General features: G+C 43.2%; 1 protein-coding gene across 2 annotated transcripts; it reads left to right on the forward strand.

The window, feature by feature from the left end:
• The first annotated feature begins 3,581 nt into the window (after positions 1–3,581).
• LOC120048554 lies at positions 3,582–16,510 on the forward strand. Of its 2 annotated transcripts, XM_038994634.1 has the most exons (3): positions 7,703–7,879; positions 8,240–8,299; positions 12,611–16,510. In XM_038994634.1, exon 3 carries the CDS (start codon positions 12,686–12,688, stop codon positions 15,770–15,772), a length of 3,087 nt encoding a protein of 1,028 aa, XP_038850562.1. In that variant the 5' UTR covers positions 7,703–7,879; positions 8,240–8,299; positions 12,611–12,685; the 3' UTR covers positions 15,773–16,510. The 2 variants fall into 2 exon arrangements, with proteins under 2 accessions (XP_038850561.1, XP_038850562.1); XM_038994633.1 differs by lacking the exons at positions 7,703–7,879; positions 8,240–8,299 and adding an exon at positions 3,582–3,735.
• The last annotated feature ends 2,333 nt before the right edge of the window (positions 16,511–18,843 follow it).

An 18,843-nucleotide genomic window follows, 5' to 3' on the forward strand; every position in this document is an offset into this window, starting at 1 on the left:
CAACACTAAGTAGGCCACTCAGGGACATTAACTGTCTTCTTGGTAAACAACTCCAGTGTAGATTTGGCCATGTGTTTTATGATATTGTCCTACTGAAAGGGGAATTCATCTTCCAGTGTCTGGTAGAAAGCAGATTGAACCAGGTTTTTCTCCAGGATTTTGCATGTGCTTAGCTCTATTTAATAAAAAAATTTATCCTGGAAAAACTCCCCAGTCTAACAATTACAAGCATACGCATAACATGATGCAGCCACCACAATGTTTGAAAATATGGAGATTGGTACTCGTGTTGTATTGGATTTATCCCAAACAACACTTTGTATTAAGAACAAAAAGTGAATTTGCTTTGCCACATTTTTTGCAGTATTACTTTAGTGCCTTGTTGCAACCAGCATGCATGTTCTGGACTATTTTTTATTCTGTACAGGCTTCCTTCTTTTCACTCTAAGGTTAGTATAGTGGAGTAACTACAATGTTGTTGATCCATCCTTAGGAGAAAATTATCACAGGCATTAAACTCTGTTTTAACGTCACCAATGGCCTCATGGTGAAATCCCTAAGCAGTTTTCTTCCTCTCCGGCAACTGAGTTAGGAAGGATGCCTGTATCGTTGTAGTGACTGGGCGAATTGATACACCTCAAAGTGTAATAACTTCACTATGCTCGAAGGGATATTCAATGTGCGGTTTTTTTTCTTCCCCCCTCATCTACCAATAGGTGGCTTTTGCGAGACAATGGAAAGTCTCCATAGTCTTGGTGGTTGAATCTATGTTTGAAATTCACTTCTCGACAGATACCTTAAAGATAATTCTGTGTGGTACAGAGATGAGGTAGTAATTGAAAAATCATGTTAAACACTATTGCACACAGTGAGTCCATTCAACTTACAATGAACAAAAAATATAAAAGCAACATGTGAAATGTTGGTCCTGTGTTTCATGAGCTGAAATAAATTATCCCAGAAATGTTATTTCTCTCATTTTGTGTACAAATTAGTTTACATCCCTGTTAGTGACCATTTCTCCTTTGCCAAGATAATCCATCCATCTGACAGGTGTGGCATATCAAGAAGCTGATTAAATAGCATAATCATTACACAGGTACCCCTTGTGCTGGGGACAATAAAAGGCCATTCTCTAAAATGTGCAGTTGTGTCACACAACACTATGCCAAAGATGTCTCAAGTTTAGAGGGAGTGTGCAATTGGCCTGCTGACTGCAGGAATGTTCACCAGAGAGAATTGAATGTTAATTTCTCTACCATAAGCTGCCTTCAACATCATTATAGAAAATTTGGACCTCCGCATCCACCCAGGACCTTCACATCCGGCTTCTTAAGCTGCGGGATTGTCGGAGACCAGCCACCCGGACAACTGATGAAACTGAGGAGTACAGTATTTCTGTCTGTAATAAAGCCCTTTAGTTGGGAAAAACTCATTCCGATTGGCTTGGCCTGACTCCCCAGTGAGTGAGCCTATCCCCACCCATGGCTGTGCCCCAGCCCAGTCATGTGAAATCTATAGGTTAGGGCCTAATTTATTTATTTCAATTGACTGATTTCCTTATATGAACTGTAACTCTGTAAAATTGTTGCATGTTTGTATTTTTGTTCAGTATTTATCTATATACAGTACCAGTCAAAAGTTTGGACACCTACTCATTCCAGCATTTTTCTTTATTTTTACTATTTTCTACATTGTAAAATAGTGAAGACATCAAAACTATGAAATAATATATGGAATCATGTAGTAACTCAAGTGTTCAACAAATCCTTCACTCTCCTTCTTGGTCAAATAGCCTTTACACAGCCTGGAGGTGTGTTTTGAGTCATTGTCCTGTTGAAAAACAAATGATATTCCTAAGCACAAACCAGATGGGATGGCGTACCGCTGCAGAATGCTGTGGTAGCCAAGCTGGTTAAGTGTGCCTTGAATTCTAAATAAATCACTGACAGTGTCACTAGCAAGCACCATCACACCTCCTCCATGCTTCACGTTGGGAACCACAAGAGGAGATCATCCGTTCACCTACTCTGCGTCTCACAAAGACACGGTGGTTGGAACCAAAAATCTCAAAAAAGTACTCATCAGACCGAAGGGCAGATTTACACGGGTCTAATGTCCATTGCTTGTGTTTCTTGGCCCAAGCAAGTCTCTTCTTATTGGTGTCCTTTAGTAGTGGTTTCTTTGCAGCAATTTGAGCATGAAGGCCTGATTCACGTAGTCTCCTCTGAACAGTTGATGTTGAGATGTGTCTGTTACTTGAACTCTGTGAAGCATTTATTTGGGCTGCAATCTGAGGTGCCGTTAACTCTAATGAACTTATCCTCTGCAGCAGAGGTAACTCTGGATCTTCCTTTCCTGTGGCGGTCCTCATGAGAGCCAGTTTCATCATAGCGCTTGATGGTTTTTGCAACTGCACTTGAAGAAACTTTCAAAGTACTTTACATTTTCCAGATTGACTGACCTTGATGTGTTAAAGTAATGATGGACTGTCGTTTCTCTTTGCTTATTTGCGCTGTTCTTGCCATAATATGGACTTGGTCTTTTACCAAATAGGGCTATCTTATGTATACCAATCCTACCTTGTCACAACACAACTGATTGGCTCAAATGCATTAAGAATTAAAGAAATTCCACAAATTAACTTTTAACAAGGCACACCTGTTAATTGAAATGAATTCCAGGTGACAACCTCATGAAGCTGTTTGAGAGAATGCCAAGAGTGTGCAAAGCTGTCATCAAGGCAAAGGGTGGCTACTTTGAAGAATCTCACGTATAAAATATATTTTGATTTGTTAAACACTTTTTTGGTTACCACATGATTCCATATAGGTTATTTCATAGTTTTGATGTCTTCACTATTATTCTACAATGTAGAAAATAAAGAAAGAAAAACCCTTGAATGAGTAGGTGTGTCCGAACTTTTGACTGGTACTGTATTCCTGTATTGTATACATGTATTCTGACTGGAGAGTAAATCATAATCAAATAAAGACCAGAAAAGAAGACCCCATTTGCTTAACAGGTGGGATACAACTTCCATTGCTTTGGCAATCTTTAGCCATAATCATTCAGGCCTACACTGAGCAGAGAACAATATCATTAACATCTTTGTCTATTTTAAATGGCAGTAAAAACACATCTCAATAGTAAATATAAAGCGCCACAGTTTCAATGGTATAATGTGCAGGGATTACATTTGTCAGTGCAGTGAGTCGCCATCAAATTGAAGTACAAAAAGTAGGCTATAGAACAAAGTTATAATATAGAAACTTACATTAGACGACGTTTTTGTCCTGAATAATTATTTACAGTTATCGTCAGTATGCCATTATGAGTTTGGGTTTATCCCTCTGACTCCGAGTCTATAGTTGGCAGAATGTTCTAAGATTTCTGCAGTCTGCTGCCCAGTTCGTTGGGAGGATTTAGAAAAAACTCCCCCAGAGCGACTGGTTACGTTCCAGTCCGTTTATAACGTAGCCACGCTGCGCAGATGATCAGATTTGACAAGTCCATGAGCCACAAAGACGATACAAGTGCGCGCGACTGGTGATGAAGACCACCTGGAACGCACCCCTTTTTGCTACAGCTGTGCAGCAGCACACATCAACCGAATATACGACCTGAACAGCAGCGTGGCTGCAAATAATATTTCTAAAATATGCAAATGAATCGGTATTGAACGAAAGTAGCCGTGGATGACACAACATACTGTAATAAATTAAATTACTGATGGTAAGTTTACTAAATATATTGTCTTTGTCATTGAACGACGAGGACATTTCAGAATGACATACCTAAATTGTATATTCTAACGTTAGCATTTTCCCACAACTTGTCAATATGTTAATTTGACCTGTTATGCGTAATAAGCGAAACTTTCACAATCATCTGGAAGATTTGTATTGAAAGATGTCGGGTAACATTAACGTTACCTAATCACATTATGGTGTGTTGTTAGCAAGGCTAGCTAGTTGGCAAGCTAGCTGGCTTTTGTTCACTACACCAACGCTTTCTTGGACATCATCAATGCATGTTTTTTTTTTTGCTAGGTAATTTAGTTTTAAACTACACACGGTACATATATATGTTTTTGTTAGCTAGCTGTATTTTAAAAACAGTAGTTAGGTCACTAATTTCTGGAACTAGTTAGCTAATGCAATGGTTGATTGTGTGGCTAACATTAGCTGGCTAACATTAGCTGGCTAACGTTACGTCTGCCATCGTCGAATTGCGCTACCAAAAGCTCGTGGCATTTCTAAACTACTAACGATATAGCTGCTTAGTTTGATTGTTAGGTACTATATGTACTTTTCCAAACACTTAGCTAATTTGCGAACTTTCATTAGACATGTAATGGATTATTATAAAGCTATAGATACCCCACCAATATGGCGTGAAGTGCTGTTTTGCTACGAAAACAAATGTCATTGCAATCATGCATGTTTTTTTTTTGTTTTTTTTGCGCGCACTTGTCAGGTGCAAAGTTCATAATTTTAGGGAAATCGATGCATTTTACTAGATTGTTATGCAAGGAACACGTGTTGATGTGCAGTAAATCAGATGGATATATTTCTTTCAGGGCCCAGCGTTTTTCTTGACTTGTGCAGAAATATCCTAAAATAATGATTTTGCCCTACACCATTGCTCCATGTAGCCAATACCGTCTAACCCCGTAACACCTGAAATCCACATAGCATGTTGGGGGCGATAAAACAAGAGCCCCATTCATTTTAAATGAAAGCGAAGTGGCCAGGAACGTTAGCGAAATGTCCACGAAGGGCTGCGCAATTCGGGGAGTTCCTGCATGTGGGCATTTCTGTATCTGCAGGAATTCCTCTTTTTACTAATATTGGGAACATTTTAAGCTAGGCCGGGCGGGAAAGGGGGGCGCTCCTGTACAGTAGGTGGTCATAATGCACAATAGCTAGCCAACGGCAGACCGTGTCTTTCGACCCCACCTGTCGGGCAAATTTTTTTCCAGTTATGTTAACTACAACGAGGGCGTGTATTTGGCACGCGGGAGCAAAGGACACTGTGTTAGCTAGTAAGGAGGACTCCGGTACATAGCAGTCTGGAGTGAAAAGTATTATCAGAGTTTTTATTTCCCTATTTTAGCCACATTCAAAAGTGTCACACAAGCATGAATGTCTTTCTCAAATGCAGGAACCAATGGGATGAACGGGTGCGTTACTGTAGATGCGCGAGGCAATTACATGAATATTCATGAGTAATGACCGGTCGTGACAACACACTGAGCTCTTACCTAAACAGAAAACATGGCAGATCTGAAACCAGTAGTAACCACCAATTTCAATGAATGTTAAGATAAAAATGTAAATACGAATCTGACCTTCCCACACCCCAATAACGTGGAGGGCATGCTAGCTAGCTACAGTTTGATTCATATCATCTGTTTTCTTCTAAAAAGGCTCAGTTAGCTAGCGAAGTGCTAATTTGCGACGCTAGTTAGCTAACATTAGCTACTCGGGAGCTCATGGGGACAGGGGCTTCAGGAGCCAGCGGGTTAGATGCGTTTCGACCAGTGTTGGCTTCATGGGGACAGGGGCTTCAGGAGCCAGCGGGTTAGATGCGTTTCCACCAGTGTTGGCTGGTGGGAGGAGTTATAGGAGAACAGGCCCATTGTATTGGCTGGAATTAATTAATTAATGAAACGGAGTCAAACATGCGGTTTCCATATATTTGATGTTTGAAACTGTTCCACTTTTTCAGTAGCACTTGGAAACGAAACATCATTGCCAACTATTCATATTGGAGAGTTACAATGTTGCAATCACTAGGCAGCCAATAGTATATAGGAAACGGTTAACAATAAGCCACCTATATCACATGACACAAGTCACGAACCGTTGATAGTTAACAATATTTATTTACATCATCCAGTGGAACTGTAAAAAGAATGAGATGTACACTGAACAAAAATATAAGCGCAACATGCAACAATTTGACAGATTTGACTGGGTCGCAGTATATAAAAGGATCAGTCAATTGAAATAAATTCATTAGACCCTACCGCCCTAATCTACAGATTTCACATGACTGGGAATATAGATATGCATCGGTTAGTCACAGATAAATGATTTTTTATTTTTTTAAAGTAGGCCATGGATCAGAAAACCAGTCAGTGTCTGTTGTGACCACCATTTGCCGTATGCAGCGAGACACATCTCTTTGGCATAGAGTTGATCAGGCTGTTGATTGTGGAATGCTGTCCCTCTCCTCTTCAATGGCTGTGCGAAATGCTGGATATTGGTGGCAACTGGAACATGCTGTCGTGCACGTCGATCCAGGACATCCCAAACTTGCTCAATGCGTGACATGTCTGGTCAGTATGTGGGGTTGGACATTTTGGGGAATATTCAGAGGTGGAAACTTAACGTGGGAATATATGGGAATTAACAGAAGTATGCAAATTAATATTAATACTGTTTAAATGTAGATGTTTTTTGCATTGGATATATTTACCATATCATATGGAGACGGAAACATAAACCTTTTACCATAAGTAGACATAATTGCAAATTATTAAATCCTTCCAATAGAAAAAAAGCAACAATTGTTACAAAATGAACTTTAATTAAATTAATTAACTCTTCACATGGGATGATTTCACTGAACAACAAAAGGGAATTTTGAATGATCGCATCTTCCAAAAACGTTTTCAACATCTGTAAAATGATAGTCTAGAAACTAAAGCTTTAGTTGTCTTCCTCTCAGGCTTCCATGTCTTCTCCCTGGACCTCCTCAATGTCCACCTCTTGAACATCAGACTCTGAGGCCTCATCCACACGGTCACTTTTCAACCTTGTTGAGGATGGCTCGTTGTCAGGCTCAAAAAGCCTCAAATTTGCCCGGATGGCCACCAATGTTTTCAGCCCTTGTATTGGTCAGCCGGTTGCCTGCTTTTGTCTGTTCCCAAACAAGACCAGTTGCGCTCTGAGGCGGCTGATGTTGGTGGGATTTGGGGGGGGAGATGGAGGCAACAGAGGAAAGCCTCAGATCCACAGAGTCCCTTCCACCAGGTGGCTGATGAGATATGTTGGCACGACTGCCATATTGCATCTCCATCCCAAAGCCCTTGCTTGGAAGTGTACTTTGCCAGACTGCCAAGAACCTTGCCCTCATCCAGGCCAAGGTGGCGAGACACGGTAGTGATGACACCATAGGTTTTGTTGTTCTCTGCACCAGACAGGATGCTCTTGCCTGCATACTTGGGGTCCAGCATACTTGGGGCTTCAGGCAGAAGTCTTCACGCTTTTTGATGCATTTCAGAACTGCAGTTTCCTCTGCTTGGAGCAACAGTGAAAAGGGCAGGGCAGTACAGATTTCTTCTCTTACATCTGCAAGCAGAGTCTGAACATCAGACAGAATGGCGTTGTCTCCCTCGATCCGTGCAATGGCTACTGCTATAGGTTTGAGGCTGCTTACCACTCTTTCCCAAAATACATCCTCCAGGAGGATCCTCTTGATCGGGCTATCCATATCGGCAGACTGTGATATGGCCATTTCTTGGAGAGACACCTTCCCCTCCAGAAGACTGTCAAACATGATGACAACACCACCCCAACGGGTATTGCTGGGCAGCTTCAATGTGGTGCTCTTATTCTTCTCACTTTGCTTGGTGCGGTTTATTGCTGCTATAACTTGATGACCCTTCACATACCTAACCATTTCCTTGGCTCTCTTGTACAGTGTATCCATTGTTTTCAGTGCCATGATTTCCTTGAGGAGCAGATTCAATCCATGAGCATCAGCCAATTGGTGTGATGTGAGGGTAGAACTCCTCCACTTTCGACCAGGCAGCCTTCATGTTTGCAGCATTGTCTGTCACCAGTGCAAATACCTTCTGTAGTCCAAGGTGAGTGATGACTGCCTTCAGCTCATCTGCCTCATAGAGACCAGTGTGTTTGTTGTGCCTGTGTTCTTGTAGAATACTGGTTCAGGGGTGGAGATGATGTAATTAATTATTCCTTGCCCACGAACATTCGACCACCCATCAGAGATGATTGCAATAGTCTGCATTCTCTATGATTTGCTTGAACACTGTTGAACTCTGCATCCAGCAAATGAGTAGCTAAAGCATGTCTGGTTGGAGGGGTGTATACTGGACAAATAACATTCAGAAATCTCTTCCAATACACATTGCCTGTGAGCGTCAGAGGGGAATCAGTTGCAAACACAGCTCGAGCAAGACATTCATCAGCATTTCTCTGACTAGGTTCCTCCATTGAGTCAAAGAAACTTCTGATTCCAGGAGGACCATGAGCTGTTGCTATCGGTAAGGTGTCTGATTCGTCATTTTCACATCGAATAGAAGTAGAGGGACTTTTGTCAGAGGTTGCTTGTTGTGAGCGTTGAGGGAACTTTATGCACTTGGCCAGATGATTCTGCATCTTTGTTGCATTCCTCACATATGATTTGGCACAGTGTTTGCAAATATGCCACATGACCTAGAATTGCCTGTGTATCCCACAAAAAAGGTTCACTGTTATAAGCTAACTTTTTTTTATGCATTTAAGCAAAATTCCCGGGCATAACTTGCCATTTAAAAATTACGGAAAGTTTGCAACCCTATCATTATGTAAGCCGTGGAAGAACTGCGACATTTTCAGCTTCCAAGAATTGTGTACAGATCCCCTGCGCCATGGGGCCGTGCTTTATCATGCAGAAACCTGAGGCGAAAGCGGCGGATTAATGGCACAACAATGGGCCTCAGGATCTCATGACCAGTGGTGGGAAAAGTATCCAATTGTCATACTTGCGTAAAAGTAAAGATACTGTAATAGAAAAGGACTCAAGTAAGTCACCCAATAAAATCCTACTTGAGTAAAAGTTTGAAAGTATTTGGTTTTAAATATACGTAAGTATCAAAAGTAAATGTAATTGCTAAAATTTACTTAAGTATCAAAAGTAAAGGTGTAAATATTTGAGAAATTCCTCATATCAAATCAAAGTTTATTTGTCACGTGCGCCGAATACAACAGGTGTAGACCTTACAGTGATATGCTTACGTACGGGCTCTAACCAATAGTGCAAAAAAGGTATTAGGTGAACAATAGGTAGGTAAAGAAATAAAACAACAGTAAAAAGACAGGCTATAAAAGTAGCGAGGCTACATACAGACACCGGTTAGTCAGGCTGATTGCGGTAGTATGTACATATGGTTAAAGTGACCATGCATATATGACGAACAGAGAGTAGCAGTAGCGTAAAAGAGGGGTTGGTGGGTGGGACACAATGCAGATCGCCCGGTTAGCCAATGTGCGGGAGCACTGGTTGGTCGGCCCAATTGAGGTAATATGTACATGAGTGTATAGTTAAAGTGACTATGCATATATGATAAACAGAGTAGCGCAATGTAAAAAGAGGGGGGGGGGGGGCACACAATGCAAATAGTCCGGGTAGCCATTTGATTACCTGTTCAGGAGTCTTATGGCTTGGGGGTAAAAACTGTTGAGAAGCCTTTTTGTCCTAAACTTGGCACTCTGGTACCACTTGCCATGCGGTAGTAGAGAGAACAGTCTATGACTGGGGTGGCTGGGGTCTTTGACAATTTTTAGGGCCTTCCTCTGACACCGCCTGGTGTAGAGGTCCTGGATGGCAGGCAGCTTAGCCCCAGTGATGTACTGGGCCGTACGCACTACCCTCTGTAGTGCCTTGCGGTTAGAGGCCGAGCAATTGCTGTACCAGTCAGTGATGCAACCAGTCAGGATGCTCTCGGTGTTGCAGCTGTAAAACCTTTTGAGGATCCCAGGACCCATGTCAAATCTTTTTAGTTTCCTGAGGGGGGATAGGCTTTGTCGTGTCCTCGTCACGACTGTCTTGGTGTGTTTGGACTTAGCTTAGTGATGAGCTTTGAGGGTACTATGGTGTTGAACGCTGAGCTGTAGTCAATGAATAGCATTCTCACATAAGTATTCCTTTTGTACAGGTATTGCGTAAACCAGACGCAAAGTTGTCTTAGTTTTTTTTTTTTTTTTCGGATAGCCAGGGGCACACCAACACTCAGACATTTATAAACAAAGCATTTGTAGATGTTATCTTGATAATGTGTCAATTGGACCATTTTCTGTATTGCTCAGCATTAAAAATGTAATGTGTACTTTTGGGTGTCACGGGAAATATGTGGAGTAAAAAGTACATTATTCTCTTTAGGAATATAGTGACGTAAAGGTTATAAAAATATAAGAAGTACAGATACCCAAAAAAACGACTAATGGAGTACTTTAAAATGTTTTTACTTAAGTACTTTACACCACTGCTTGTAACGGTATCTCTGCATTCAAATTACCATTGATAAAATGCAATTGTGTTCGTTGTCCATAGCCTAATCCTACCCATATCATCACCCCACCGCTACCATGAGACACTCTGTTCACAACTTTGACATCAGCAAACCGCTCGCCCACACTACACCGGCCCACTGCCGTCTGCCCGGTACAGTTAATACCGGGTTTCATCCATGAAGAGCACACTTCTACACTTTTTCCATTGGGCAGAGAATTTGTTTTGCAGTTTTATAGCTTCTCATGCTATTCTACACATTTTGCCTTGAGGCTGAGAGAATTTAGTAAGTTTTATAGATATTTTCCTGTAATTTGAAACCTTTTTGCGGGCAAGCCTCGCATGGGTGCGTCATATGCCACTAATCCAGTCTTTATACATGAATCAAATCTATTAACTTAAAGTTGCACTCCAGTCTCCTTTTCACCTCATGTATTACCTGATTTACTGAACATAAGGCTCATCTCAATAAGTGGCCCTGGTATCCTCATGACATCAGTGTGGCTGAAGTGTTATGGTGTATATTATATAATCATTGCTGAGATTGTGAAGGAACCTGAGCATATTGAATTACAAATAAGAATGTAGGCTAGGTCATTTGGTAAATAGTTTCAGAAACTAAGTAATATACACTGCTCAAAAAAATAAAGGGAACACTTAAACAACACAATGTAACTCCAAGTCAATCACACTTCTGTGAAATCAAACTGTCCACTTAGGAAGCAACACTGATTGACAATAAATTTCACATTCTGTTGTGCAAATGGAATAGACAACAGGTGGAAATTATAGGCAATTAGCAAGACACCCCCAATAAAGGAGTGGTTCTGCAGGTGGTGACCACAGACCACTTCTCAGTTCCTATGCTTCCTGGCTGATGTTTTGGTCACTTTTGAATGCTGGCGGTGCTTTCACTCTAGTGGTAGCATGAGACGGCGTCTACAACCCACACAAGTGGCTCAGGTAGTGCAGCTCATCCAGGATGGCACATCAATGCGAGCTGTGGCAAGAAGGTTTGCTGTGTCTGTCAGCGTAGTGTCCAGAGCATGGAGGCGCTACCAGGAGACAGGCCAGTACATCAGGAGACGTGGAGGAGGCCGTAGGAGGGCAACAACCCAGCAGCAGGACCGCTACCTCCGCCTTTGTGCAAGGAGGAGCACTGCCAGAGCCCTGCAAAATGACCTCCAGCAGGCCACAAATGTGCATGTGTCTGCTCAAACGGTCAGAAACAGACTCCATGAGGGTGGTATGAGGGCCCGACGTCCACAGGTGGGGGTTGTGCTTACAGCCCAACACCGTGCAGGACGTTTGGCATTTGCCAGAGAACACCAAGATTGGCAAATTCGCCACTGGTGCCCTGTGCTCTTCACAGATGAAAGCAGGTTCACACTGAGCACATGTGACAGACGTGACAGAGTCTGGAGACGCCGTGGAGAACGTTCTGCTGCCTGCAACATCCTCCAGCATGACCGGTTTGGCGGTGGGTCAGTCATGGTGTGGGGTGGCATTTCTTTGGGGGGCCGCACAGCCCTCCATGTGCTCGCCAGAGGTAGCCTGACTGCCATTAGGTACCGAGATGAGATCCTCAGACCCCTTGTGAGACCATATGCTGGTGCGGTTTGCCCTGGGTTCCTCCTAATGCAAGACAATGCTAGACCTCATGTGGCTGGAGTGTGTCAGCAGTTCCTGCAAGAGGAAGGCATTGATGCTATGGACTGGCCCGCCCGTTCCCCAGACCTGAATCCAATTGAGCACATCTGGGACATCATGTCTCGCTCCATCCACCAACGCCACGTTGCACCACAGACTGTCCAGGAGTTGGCAGATGCTTAAGTCCAGGTCTGGGAGGAGATCCCTCAGGAGACCATCCGCCACCTCATCAGGAGCATGCCCAGGTGTTGTAGGGAGGTCATACAGGCACGTGGAGGCCACACACACTACTGAGCCTCATTTTGACTTGTTTTAAGGACATTACATCAAAGTTGGATCAGCCTGTAGTGTGGTTTTCCACTTTAATTTTGAGTGTGACTCCAAATCCAGACCTCCATGGGTTGATAAATTTGATTTCCATTGATACTTTTTGTGTGATTTTGTTGTCAGCACATTCAACTATGTAAAGAAAAAAGTATTTAATACGAATATTTCATTCATTCAGATCTAGGATGTGTTATTTTAGTGTTCCCTTTATTTTTATATATATATATATATATATATATATATATATATACACACACACACACACACATTGTTTGAGGAGATACTTATATCATATATTCCTGACAAATGTGTTTTCTTTATTTTTCAGGAAACTTGACAACCCAAGATCAGCCAGTTGAGGACACCTGAGCCCCCCTTTGTACTGTGACTGTCTTGTACCACAATGCTTGGCCTTCAGGGAAGTACCTCATCCCCTAAAATGTATCGCTGTGTGGCTTGTTCAGCCACCTTTACTGGATTGGCATCCTTGTTGGTGCACCAAGCTTCTCATGCAGTTCAATATGACAAGCAACCACCACAATCTGAGAAGCAGCCTCTCTGCACTCACTGTGGTGAAGTGTTTTCAAACAAGGAGCTCCAAGACCAGCACTGCTGCAAAGCACTACCTGAGACCCCAGCTCCCTCTCTTTTTATCTGTGATTGTGGGGATGAGTTTCAGAACTTTAATGAAATGCTGGAGCATAAAAGATCTCATGTCTCAACCCCCCAGCAGCAGACCCAGACGACTGATGCCAGATATTCGAGCCAAGAAGAATGCAGTCTGGTTGGGCAGGTTCAACCAATCTCCCCTCAGCCAACCCTTAGCCAAACCATTTTGGGCCTCAGTCCCCCCTCCCATCCCTCACCCCTATCTCCTGTCATTCCTAGTTCAATTCTCCCACAGCTTAATAGCACATCCACTGTTCCTGAAGTCTATACAAATAATGGGTTTATTGCCCTAACCAGACCTCCAGAGCTGAACAACCTCCCTCCAGGCGCAAGTGAGCAAGAATTACAGCCTGATGGGCTTGACCAACCTGAGAACATCTCTACTGCACAGGAACCCTCGCCACAATCCGTCCAGGGTGAGACTCCTGAGGATGCAGACTGTCCCGTTACAAGCGGTGCATCTTCAGAAGATGCCGACGCACCTAAGAATGAGACAATAATGAAGATGATAGCAAATGCCTACATGAAACGTTATCAACCTGCTCAACACTACCCATTAAGACACAAGAGACTTGTGGTCCCCAAAAGAGAGCTTATACCAGTGGAGGTGATGTCACAATCCAAACAAACAGCAGCATCCACACCAGGGCCCTCTATTGGCCAGTTAAGACACCTGCTTACAAAGTCTGGTGCAAAGACAATAGCCCGTCCATCTGGCAGTAGTGGTATCATATCTTTGACTCAGACCTTCTGCCCTGTAGTAGTTCTTGAGACCCGCCAAAAGCTTATTGATTCTAGAAACAGGGCCACACAGGGGAGATATCAATGTGGCCGCTGCCGAAGTGTTTTTCAGGACTTGGACAGCTTGACAGTGCATCATGCCTTACACAGGAAGGAGATAGTGAAGTGTTGTCGTCACTGTAAACAACTGATGATTGGAAAACCACCCCTTCCAGACAACCACATCTGTCCCCTGGCTCCACACCACCTTACCTCAATGGGGAGTAAATGCCACTCTATCAAAAAGACTGCATCATTCCAGAAGCAAAAGAAGCAACAACCGCAAAGAAGCTTCCAAAGTGTTAAAGCTAGGACGCCTTACTTTTGTCAAGTGTGCAAGCACAACTATGCCCGTAGGTATAATCTCAATGTGCACAAGTGTCAGGGGCCACCCCATCCTCTTCAGCATGCCTCCAACTCTGCCCTGTACAAAAATACTGCATTTGGGGAAAACATTCAAGCAAGGGAGCCTGTCACAAGCTTCAACCAGAGGCCTCTAATCTCCAAAAACATCAGTGTGGGCACTGACAGCACTCGTCAGATAAAGGAGGAGGTGATTTCTGCAGAATCAAGGCCATATCCACAGTTTCCTGATTTGCCCTGGTCCAGTTCACCTAAAAGCTTCTCATCCTTCTATCCCAAAGTTCCCAAGCATGTAACACCAGGAGAAATTGATTCAGGATCTTCAACACTACAGAAAGGAGATGGAGTAGGTGAAGGGGACAACGCAGCAAGTAGTTTTGAACAAGAAGGTAGAGATGGAGAATGGACAATGCCTTTAGATGATTCTGAGATCGACGTTCTGATTGAGGCAGTAGATGCCGAAGACGACGATGATTTAATGCTACAAGAACCTATTTCTCAGGGTCATGTCAAGTCCACAAAGGATGGCGTGCCTTATTTCATAAAAGATGGTGCTAGACGTTTTCCCTGCTATAGATGTCAGAAAACGTACAGTCGAGGGTGCACATTAAAAAAACATCAAAGGCTGTGTGGAAATAGGTCATTTCTGCCACAATCTACTTTCCGGGCGGTAGCACAGAAAGTCAACAAGGGTCAATTCCAATTCGATTGCTATGTCTGTGGGAGGAGCTTTAACCGCAAAGATAACATGCTGATTCATAGGAAGAAGTGCCAGTTAAGTAGAACCGTGTCCAAGAATGATAATGGACTTCTACAACAGGGCTTATCAGCAGCCCAGGCAACGCAACGTCTCGTGGCACAAAGTAGTAAAAATCTGGAGGATAATGGGGCAAATTGGGGTATTATGTCATTGCCCAATGTTCTTCCCAGGAGAGTGACGTGTGAGTGTGGGGCAGGCTTCACTTCCCCACGGCTCCTCCTAGAGCATTTGCAAAAGCATGCACAGGAGTCCTATACCTGCCCCACATGCGGTGAGACACTGAGTTCCTGGGCAGACTATGAAGTCCACCTACAAGTGCACATGCAGCCTCGGCACCAGATGTATGGGGGAATGCAACAGCAGCGCTCTCCACCTCTACTGCTGAGGTTTCCACAGCAGCCGCGTCAACGTCGGCAGCCCCTGCCAAAGCAGCGACATACGCCTCCGCAACACTCTCTGCCAGTACAGCGCCCTCAGCCAAATCAACAACCTCTGCGGAAGCCTAGGAAGCCACAGCCGCGCTGTGTGTGCATACGATGCAGCAACACCTTTTGCAGTCGCGGCGCGCTGCTAAAGCACCTCTCCTGGAATCGGTGTAAAGGTGACAAAGGAGCTGTTTCAGCGAAGGCAAACCACTGTTCCCGCTGCAGCATGGACTTCCCCAATGGCCTCAGCCTCAAGTTTCACCAACTAAATGGAATGTGCAAGCCTGCTTTCAAGCCCATGCGTTGCCCTGTGTGCGTGCGCTGGTTTGGCACTGTGGAGGGACTCCAGAAACACCTGCAAACACATGACCAGACCAACTCGTTTCGCTGCCTCATCTGCCAGCGCCTCTATCCCAGCCTACGGTCACTGAAAGACCACCGCAGAAAGGTCCATTGCATTTTGTCTGGAGACACAGCGCAGGTTACACAATGAGAATGAATACTCTGAACATCATAATCCAACAGAACATATATGAACAATGATTTTAGCAAAATGTTTTTGCAAGATCTGTTATTGATTTGAGGGATTAATTGTCTTGTGTAACCATATATAATCATTATTGTACTATTCTACTTTGATTCTATTTTCACTGTCTATCAGTAGACTTTTCTTGCTCACTTGAACCTATTTTCATGGCCATAGTTGTAAACTGTTGTATTGTGCTGTAAAATGCAATGATGTTCTTAGCTTGTTCTTAAAGGGATACTTTGGGATTTTGGCAATGAAGCCCTTTATCTACTTCCCCACTATGAAGGAATTTCGAGGTAGTTACTGTAGACTTCATCATTGCGCTAATGCTAGTTAGCAACTTCCTTCAAACTGCATGGAGAGACATAAAAATGGTATCGACATGTTAATCTGACTCTGGGAAATAAATTTAAGGGCTTCATTGCCAAAATCCTGAAGTATCCCTTTAACTCCTCTTCAGCCATTATTGAAATGTACCACTTATTGTTCAAGTGCTATTTTAGGTTGTGAAAAAACATTGATGGTTATATCTTAGTGTGGTAGCTATCAGTGCATTTGGGAGAAAACAATTTGTAAGTGAATATACACTACAAAGTATGTGCACACCTGCTCGTCGAACTCCTCATTCCCAAATCATGGGCATTAATATGGAGTTGCCCCCTTTGCTGCTATAACAGAATCCACTCTTCTGGGAAGGCTTTCATGTAGATGTTGGAACGTTGCTGAGGGGACTTGCTTCCATTCAGCCACGAGCATTAGTGAGGTCGGGCACTGATGTTGGGTGATAAGGCCTGGCTCACAGTCGGTGTTCCCATTTATCCCAAAGGTGGTCGATGGGGTTGAGGTCAAGGCTCTGTGCAGTCAAGTTCTTCTACACCAATCTCGACAAACCATTTCTGTATGGACCTCACTTTGTGCACAGGGGAATTGTTTTTGCTGAAACAGGAAAGGGCCTTCCCCAAGCTGTTGCCACAAAGTTAAAGCACAGAATCGTCAAGAATGTCATTGTATGCTGTAACGTTACGATTTCCCTTCACTGGAACTAAGGGGCCTAACCCCAACCATGAAAAACAGCCCCAGACCATTATTCCTCCTCCACCAAACTTTACAGTTGGCACTATGCATTGGGGCACGTAGCAATCTCCTGGCATCCACCAAACCCTGATTCGTCTTTCGGACTGCCAGATGGTTAAGCGTGATTCAACACTCCAGAGAGCACGTTTCCACTGCTTCAATGGCGGCGAGCTTTACACCACTTCAGCCGATTCTTGGCATTGCTCATGGTGATCTTAGGCTTGTGTGCGGCTGCTCGGCCATTGAACCTAATTTCATGAAGCTCCCGACTAACAGTTCTTGTGCTGATGTTGTTCCAAACTGTCTCTGGAAGCTTGGTAGTGAGTGTTGCAACCGAGGACAGACGATTTTTACACGCTTCAGCACTCGGTGGTTCCGTTCTGTGAGCTAGATGTTTCCACTTCACATAAAAGCACTTACAGTTGACCAGGGCGGCTCTAACGGCAGACATTTGATGAACTGACTTGTTGGAAAAGTGGCATCTTATGACGGTACTACTTTCAAAGTCACTGAGCTGTTCAGTAAGGCCATTCTACTGTCAGTGTTTGTCTATGGAGATTGCATGGCTGTGTGCTTGATTTTATGCGCTTGTCAGCAGCGAGTGTGGCTGAAATAGCCGAATCCAATAATTTGAAGGGCTGTCCACATACTTTTGTGTGTATATATTTGAACACTTCCATCAAAACAGAAATGTATAGGAAATAGCATGTAGTGTGTGTTGCTCCTTGTTTTAATAAAGCCCCATTCCGAGATGAAAGATTTCAGTTGATTGTTGTCACTAACCAGGTTTCCAACCATTTTATGTGTATGAATTACCTGATGCAGAAATATACTCACGACAGGCCTGATGGAAACAGCAAATGTCTTGGTAAAATGTTCAAATGTCGATAAAAGAAAACATGCCACACAAGTTAAGAATGCAATGGAAACCTGTTGAATGTTAAATGTATTTGGTACATGAAGAGCAAAAAATGCTTTAAGTTATGTGGGGTCCTATTAGTTTGTCACCCAAACGGTTCGAATGCTACCATACAAAGTGTACACGTCGACCTTACCGACTTCAGACGAGTCTCGACACTTGTGTTTGTGTCACGCCCTGGCCTTAGTATTCTTTGTTTCCTTTATTATTTTAGTTAGGTCAGGGTGTGACATGGGGAAGGTATGTGTTTTTGTATTGTCTAGGGTGGTTGTATGGTTTAGGGGGTTAAGTAGAGTAGATGGGTTTGTGTTTAGTGTAGGTGTCTAGCTGTGTCTATGGTTGCCTGAATGGTTCTCAGAGACAGATGTCATTAATTGTCTCTGATTGGGAGCCATATTTAAGACAGCCAGTTTCGTTTTGTTATAGTGTTCGTTGCGTGTTTTTCCCTTCTCGAAATAAAAGAGAATGTATTTTGCACACGCTGCGCCTTGGTCCTCTCTCTCACCCATTGACGATCGTGACAGTTTGTGAGAGTATCCCCTTTCCAAAAAGTGGTCATAATAGTTGTTTCGGTCAAACCGTTAAGACTACAGAAGTTTTTGTGAGTAGACCTGTTTTCGGGTTGTCTCATGGTCTGACAAACGGTACTCAAGCTATTTCACTGCAGATGCGGAAGTGCGACACTGGGGGATGCGGTGGATTGAGATGCATCCAATGCAACAACAAAAAAACATCTCTAGTTTAAACTGACTTTTGATGGGGATTTTTTATTAAAAGTTTTTTAGATTAATGCAACGGTGCGTCAATCGACTCTAGGGGGCTAATGTCAGTTTTTGTGTGCCACGAATGATGTAAGAGGTAAAGGCTATATACTATTTACAGAATCTTCATTTGGTGAAATGTAAATGGGTCACAGGGGGACTGACTGGTTAACCATTAAGGCTTAAAAAGTTGTTTTTAGGAATACATGTCTGATAATGAATATGTGGATAATTTGAGCATTTGCCTTCTTCCTAGCGTACAAGCCATCCTGATCTCACGA

This window comes from Salvelinus namaycush, chromosome 5 (assembly GCF_016432855.1).
Source record: "Salvelinus namaycush isolate Seneca chromosome 5, SaNama_1.0, whole genome shotgun sequence".
In the NCBI taxonomy this organism is placed as follows: Eukaryota; Metazoa; Chordata; class Actinopteri; order Salmoniformes; family Salmonidae; genus Salvelinus; species Salvelinus namaycush.